Consider the following 8,107-nt stretch of genomic DNA (forward strand, 5'->3'; position numbering starts at 1 on the left):
ATCATCAAATTTTCGTCATAAAAAATTAAAAATACAATATATTTTAAGGTGTAAAAACTCCAACATTTACATACAATATTTTTAAGGTAAAAAAAACAAACAAAACCTCAACATAGTTTAGTACAAAAAAAAAGCACCACAAAATAAACTCCAACATTGTTTATTACAAAAAGAAAAAAACATCACAATTAGCTTAAATTTGAACCGGTAACAAATCTTTACCTTAAAAAAAAATACCACAACAAATACCATAAAAATATTTTTTTTAACTACCTTAGCATAGATGAACATCGTTTTCGGTATGGATATTAAAAAAAAAAAAAAATGCCAATCTTTGTGGAATTTGTAGGAAACTGGGACATAATCTAAAACAATGTTCATCTATGTCAAGGTACTTTAAAAAAAATATTTTTATGGTATTTGTTGTGGTTATTTCCTCTTTTTTTACTGGTAATGATTTGTTACCGGTTCAAATTCAAACTAATTGTGATGTTTTTTCTTTTTGTAATAAACAATGTTTGAGTTTATTTTGTGGTGTTTTTTTAACAAACAATGTTGAGGTTTTGTTTGTTTTTTTACCTTAAAAATATTGTATGCGAATGTTGGAGTTTTTGCACCTTAAAATATATTGTATTTTTAATTTTTGATGGTGAAAATTTGATGGTAAAAAGGTTGTATAAGAAAAACAGATATTTAAAAAAAGGAAAAAAAAACAGAAAAAAAAAAAAGATTAAAAAAATTGTTATTAAAAAAAACAGTAAAAAAAAGGTTAGAAAGCTAAAATAAAAGCTGACATTTAATATATATATATATATATATATATATATATATATATATATATATATATATATATATATATATATAATCAATAAAAAGGTGAATAAAAGAGAAAAAAATAAGATATTTAAAATTAAAAATAAAAAACTAAAAAGTAAAGAAAATGAGAAAAATATCATTTTTGTAAATATTTTTGAAATGACACTAAAATGGTAAATATTTTTTTTTCAACTATCTCATTATGGTTAAAAACTCCACAAGTAGTTCTTGTGGTTATCTGAAAATTAACACTTCGGTCCAAAAAAAATTTGGACCAATTTGCTTTAAACTTTTTATAATGACGATTTTGCTTTTACTTTTTGTTTTTTCAGTTTTTTTATCAATTTAAATATATTTTATAATTTTTATAATTAAAAATAAAACAAAAAAAAAATACTACCTTTATCCTTACCCTACCTTCCCCCTCTCTCTCATACCACTACCGGTTATGCTATCACCATCACACCCACCATCGTTAATCACCATCGTCACTACTGTCATCATCATTGGTTACCAACAACCACCATTGTCAGTCACCACCAACACCACAACAGCATAAATTGAAACTGAAGAACTACCATCACTATCAGATGAATTCAAACAGATTTTTTCCAGGTCTGAAAAATAAAGCAATACATTTTTCCTGATTTGCAACCTCAAAATCAAGAACTACCAGAGTTTTAAACCCACAAGAATAACTACATCTAAAAAATAGAACACCTGATCTTCTTCCCATCTGTGGATGTCTCTCTTTCTCTCTGATCTTCTTCCTCCAAGAAATCCTTATGTTTAGCGGAGCTGCACATCTTCGCAAAACCCCTAGCAATGTCATCTTCGTCACAACCAACCTAGTGTCTCCGAGGATCTGCTGAAAACCCTAATCACTAGCAGCGTTGGCCATGGTCCAACCCGGTGAAGTTGAATGGTAAAAGATGAATAGATCTCCAATGACATAGGTAGCTTTACAGGTGCAAATCTTCGACAGCAGTTGTGACGAAGTCTCCGATTTGAAAATCTTCCAGTCAAAACCCTAGGTCGTTGCCCTTCTCGTTTCCGTTTTGGCATCAAGCTATGGAATCATTCGTTGTCGCCCTTGTCTTTGTCTTCGTCGAGGTTTTAGGAAGGTGGTATCCAGATTTGTTAATATGATGAAAACAATGGCGTCGTCCTCCTCTCTAAAACGACGAAGATGATGTCACTTTTCCCCATTAGAGACCTCCTTACTTAACCGCCACCCTTTGTCTTCTATGTTGCCCAGATCTGTTCACCAAGATTCAAACGATAGATGGAGAAAGAGAAGGGGAGCCCTTCATCTTCTCGACTTTCTAGCTCTAATCTATGTCTCCCTTCTCCCGGCTTCAGGTGGTGGTGGTTGTGCTACCGCTGGCGGCTTCTGGCGATGGTGGTTGTGCTTTGGCCGACGATGACTATAAGTAAGTGTTTGCAAAATCAAAAAGGCAGATAACGATGGAGGAGTGGGGAAGGGTGTTTACATTTTCTTTTTCATTTATTTTACTAAACTAGACTATGACCCGAAGAAAGCGCAGGGGAACGTATAAAAAAATAGATATAAAATCATATAAACCGACACAATAATTAAAAAAAATGATAAAGTGTAATACAAACACTTCTCGTTATTGATTATATTAAATCTTAAAAAATAAAATGAAATGTCTTAATATCTATAATCATTGAAGAACCTCTTTGTAGACAACATTTTTTTATTAGCCGGACAACCTTCCTCGTCACATATAAGTCCTTCAAGTTTTTTACTTATCACGCGAGAAACAGCTACATATAATTGACCATGAGTGAAGACGGGTCTACGCAAATACAATTCAATAGTTGATAATGATTGTCCTTGATTCTTGTTAATGGTCATAGCAAAACAAATATCTACGGGAATTGTCACCGCTGAAAACAAAAGGGGCTTCTTTTATCAGACAGAGTTAATTTCATGCGAGGTATATAAGTAGTCTCATTGAACAATCTACCAACTATAATTTGTGCCTTAATGGCATGTTTTCCAAGCCTAACAATTTGTAACCTGTTATCAATGCATAAACCTTTGGTTTGGTCGATATTACGAAGCAACCTGACGGGAACATCTGTTTTTAGTGTAAGTTTATGGTTGGGAATTTCATATGCCTTAAAAACATTCAATAAATCAAGAGAGTAAATTGATTCCCCAAAACAATCTATTGACTCTGTCTCACATAAAGAATCTAAACTCAAATAAGTGTTCCCTTCGTATTTCATCATTCCTAACATGTAGTTATATTCATTTGTTGGGATCAAAATTTCTTTATCGTGAAAATATGATAGATCATCAAGATGGTTTTCAAAATATGGATAAATGGTCGATACAACTGAATGAATATGGTCACTTGTAGAGCGAACGATAACGTCTTTTATAAATTCGACTTCAGCTTCACCATCATTAGGACCACCAATATTACCTACACCAATTTTAAGAATTCATTTAGCAAATGCTTTTGTCTCATCCAAATCATTAGTTAGACAACCAACCTGAAGCCTCATTACATGATTTAAGATGTGGAGGTAAATGTAATATAAAAAAATTAAGAATAATTTACCTTGCTTGGTTATTTGTGAAAGTGACGACCTTGACGAAATTAATGTGGATTGCACATTCGGGTGTATGTTGTTATAAGATGGGGATGTTAAAGGTAATTCAGTAAGGTTTTGAATAACTCGACAATTAGGGGTATGGATAAATTATTTTCTGAAATGAAAATTCGTATCATAAATGGGGAAAATATATTTTAAAAAAAATATTAATAGCACAATACAAAGAAAAAAAATATTCATGTCTTATATAACATATTCATCAACTAAACTTTTAGATGACAGTTCCATTAGCCTCCTATTTTTTTTTTTCTTTTATTCATCACGTACTATTAAAATACAAAAAATTATATTTCATCTTATTACATCATTTTATTCCATGAAATCCAATCAATTATAAAAATATGAGAAAATAATATTACTTGTCATGGTAAATGGTCAAATGTGAGGTGTTGATTAGAAAAAAAAAAGTAGTAATCACTAAATGGAAACGAACATTTGCACATATTTAACAGAAACATAAAAAAATAAGCAGAAAAAATAAATTGAAGTAAGTAAATAGCAAATGTGTCAAACTGATAGCAGTTAATAATTTAGAAGAGCAATATAAATAAAAAAGCAGAAGAACATTGTATTTATGATTCATAAGTACACTATTATTCTTTTGTAGGGACAAATATGCCAAACTGATAGCAGTCGATAATTTAGAACAACAATACAAATATAAAAATTTGATAGTAGTCAATAATTTAAAAGAGCAATATAAAAAAAATAGAATAACAATGTATTTATGATTTAGAAGTACAATTCTATTCTTTTGTATGGACAAATATGTCAAATTGATAACAATCAATAATTTAGAACAACAATACAAATATAAGAATATAATAACAATGTATTTATGGTTCAGGAGTACATTGGTATTATGTTCATTTGTAGAAAATAAAAATATCCTACTATGAAGGGATAAACAAATATTTTCCAGATTTGCCCTTTGCATGAATAGTGTCGAATGTTGCATTATCGAATTTCCATAAAGTCAAAAGTGTGTGAAATTGAAACTCTTTTTAATTAAGAAGTTTTAATTTAAACAAAAATAATAACAGCATTGACAGAGACACTAAATAGTAGGAGGAAAACGAATAAAATCAAAGTAAATAGTTTTATTGGGAACAGATCTATTAAAATAACTAATTAGATTAATATGAAGATTGAGGTTTGAGTTCATGAAAGTATAAAGAGATTTGATAATAGGAATTGAAAGTGTGAAATAGAAAATGATAAGGCATAGAAGTACATACCATTGATCATCGATGACAAGGCTGGAGAAGTTTTTACTCTATTTTTCTGCAGAGGAAGTATGTCAATTGTTCCTGCATAAATCGAAAAATAAAAATGTTAAAATTATGTATTATGTATAGAAGATATATAACGATGAAAAAGAGAAAGTAAATAAATTGAAATGTATTCTAAAATTAAATTTTAAAATAGAAGATAACACATCTTATAAGTTTATTTTTTGCAGAGATATGATTTGACTTATGAAAAACAATTTACTATCTATAAGATCAATTAGAATCAATTAGAATGATTAATATGATAATCAATTAAATATGACAAAACTTGAATAAAGATTCCATGATAGTATAATTAAGCCGCTAATTTAATGAGATTTGATATAATAACTATTATGAAAATTCAACGAGTATTAAAGATAACACTGTAAGTTACCTTTAGACATTGTAATGATGGATGGAATTTTTTTTTTTTACCAAAACTTTGGTAGGTGATGTTGCACAGTGATCTAAGGGTGGGGAATCTATGATCGAAATACAATCAATGATCTTGATTGTTTAAGATGATGTCATAATGTTTCTTTTTTAATAATATTTAGAGATAAACTTTATAAAAAATTAAAAAAAGAAAACATTTTGAACAAACTCGCAACAAAATGAAAAGTTTAAACCAGTGGTTTTAGTCCAAAACTTTTTGAATCAAAGTGGTAATTTTTAACTAAACATAGACACCATTTTGTGCAGTTTTGTATACTTTCGTTAAATATCAATAGGTTTTTAGCTTAAGAGTATGATGAGATGCTTCTCTATAAAATTTACCAAAAAAAAGTGATTTATTTTTGTCGTTTTCAGCTAATTAAAAAAGATGGATGTTTTTAGATGATAGAAACAAATAGAAACAATAAAAAGAAATGGCCAGTTTATCTATTTTGTCTTAATATATTTAAAATATAAATATACAAAATAATTGGATACCTATAATGAGAGCGTCCACGACAAGAGTTTTCTTTTTTTTTTTTTTGGATTTTTTAATCTTAAAAAGTTCACGAAAATTGAAATTATAGGGGTTTCTTCATGGAGTTTATTTAACAATATCTTGTCATGAGTTTTTTCTATGATTTTGGATCATAGGTTTTCATTCAATTGTAAATAGAGATTCACACCATAACTACATTGTTGTATGGTGTGACATCTCCAAAATGTCGGCCAGAAAAAACCGGTTTCATCTATATTTTTTAAACATTTTCAGAGTAAATCATTTTGATTTTAAAAGAGATGCAAAATTTGTTCCCAAAAACAAAACATGATGAAATAGATTTTTATCAAAACATTTCATGAAGAAATATAATTTCATTTCATAATAAAAAATCGGGATGTCATGTTCCGATACAGACCATAAAGCATAAACGATAACATTACAAGTCATTCAACAAATATATACATATAGAGACTTGTAAACAAAACAACTTGATGATTATCCATCTTATGCCCTCGCGCCACTTCCTGTAATACAAAGAAACTGAGTGGGTCAGACTTGGGAGCCTGGTGAGCATATAGGATTTTCAACCCACAATAAATAATTATATTTAATTCCACCAACCAACAATAACTCAATTACTCATTCCCGTTATTCTTACTTTACGTCCCTGAAACAACTAACACAAGGGACCTAGTCTTAGAATATTTCATCGGGGCGACAACACATGCATTCGGGGGTTTCCCGGTAATATATGTCAAATAAGGCAACCATGGGGGGGATGGAGTACAGCGAATGAACACCCAAGTTCATGGCGAACCTGCTAGTGTTCCACAGGACTGTCTAGAAAAGTCTGTGGTCGTCATCTAAACTCCGCTAGATGACTGAATCAAAAACAACACCGAGGCCTCTCATCTGTTTATCATACGTCAACTATCTACCCATGTTCTACCCAACATATTAGTAGATAAAAATATATATTTTTATACATAGATTAAAACCAATATAGCATGTTTAATCGATACATATTCCACAAAACAGATGAGGCACACACACATAACACGTATTTCATAGAGAATAAATCAGATCTATGAGATAGAAGAAAGTGAATATACATTCACACATATAACAACAAAATATATACACATATCATGTATTTTATAAAATACTTCATATCTATGTGTAAGATGAAAGTGACTATACACTCACTTGATAAGAAGATGATCAGACAGCACTACGACTTGCAGAAGTAGTATACTTTGATAGATCTGGAAGATCTTCACAAAAATCGGACTCCTTGCGGGCAGAGCTTCGGCTCGGGAATAACGCTCTTCGGGATCCTCGGGGCTTCGGATCTTGCTTCGGGGCTCGGGAACGATACCGGGGCTTCGAGATACGATTGGCACGCAAATCGAGGCAAAAACTAGAGAGAAGAAAGAGTTTGAACAAGAGAAAATGGCTGATCTCGGTTTCTATTTATAGGCAGCTGGGTCTGGGATTACGCTGGGCGTAATTCGACGTCACTTCATGCGTCATTTGGTGGCACTCGAGTATTGGTCAGGCAACTTGCACCCTTCTGAGTACGTTGGGCGTACTCAAATTACGCTCGGCGTAATTTGACTCGTCAAACTTCTAAATTGCGTAACTTTTGCATACGAGCTCCGTTTTCGACATTCTTTATATCCACGCGTAGATGAGACTACACTCTACAACTTTCGTTTAGACTCCATCGGCTAATTTTGACTTTATTTTTATTATTTATTTTTAGTAGGCCCGGATAGGAAAACTTCGTTATAAATTCATAACTTCTTCGTCCGACGTCCGTTCTCGCCTAACTTTTCATCATTTCGCTACTGTAAGTCCCTAATTTGCCCATGTATCAATCAAATCCATTTGATGGTGCGGAATCCCAATCAAACGGATGATGTCAGATCAAATAGAAGAGAAGGAGAAGAAGTAGATGATGAATCTCAATGTATTAATGAATGGAATGATGATCCGGATACAAGAGATTCACACACACACTAACACATAATAGTTCTTCTATCTCTCTGGCCGTAAACTCTCTAGGGTTCATCAATATTTTCCTCACACCCCTCACCCTATATATACATGAGAATATGGGTCGGGTAAACATGAGCCGTAAACGGGGTTTACGGCCGTAAACACCTCCCTGGCCGTAAACTTGACCGTAAACACATAAGATATTACATAAAAATACAATTTCCTAGAAAAGCAAAGTATAAACCATAATATTGACCCAACAATCTCCCCCTTGGTTTATAGCTTTCTTTTCTTTTCTTAAATGACCCAACAAGCTCCCCCTAAAAAGTAGTTGGCTTTGTTGATAATCTTCATTGGGAGTTTTGGCTTCAGCATTTATCTTCAATGAATGACTTCATCTTGAGCAGTTGGGCTTTTCTTCGGAGTT

The 8,107-nt window shown here is 31.5% G+C and overlaps 1 protein-coding gene across 1 annotated transcript; it reads right to left on the bottom strand.

Moving 5' to 3' along the window:
• Positions 1-2,152: 2,152 nt before the first annotated feature.
• On the bottom strand, positions 2,153-5,146 carry LOC128132779 (uncharacterized). The gene is made up of 4 exons (XM_052769726.1): positions 5,137-5,146; positions 4,707-4,778; positions 2,864-3,275; positions 2,153-2,243 (listed from the first exon to the last, which is right to left on the bottom strand). Exons 1-4 carry the CDS (start codon positions 5,144-5,146, stop codon positions 2,153-2,155), a joined length of 585 nt encoding a protein of 194 aa, XP_052625686.1.
• Positions 5,147-8,107: the final 2,961 nt, after the last annotated feature.

This window comes from Lactuca sativa, chromosome 3, assembly GCF_002870075.4.
Source record: "Lactuca sativa cultivar Salinas chromosome 3, Lsat_Salinas_v11, whole genome shotgun sequence".
Lineage (NCBI taxonomy): Eukaryota > Viridiplantae > Streptophyta > Magnoliopsida > Asterales > Asteraceae > Lactuca > Lactuca sativa.

Excerpts from the sequence above, each read along its gene's own strand:
- LOC128132779 (XM_052769726.1), bottom strand. Across the intron at positions 3,276-4,706 it reads CTTGTCATCGATGATCAATG|GTAATATTGGTGGTCCTAAT; the intron begins GTATGTACTTCT and ends AAATTGGTGTAG. Across the intron at positions 2,244-2,863 it reads GGTTTATGCATTGATAACAG|TCATCGTCGGCCAAAGCACA; the intron begins GTTACAAATTGT and ends ACTTACTTATAG.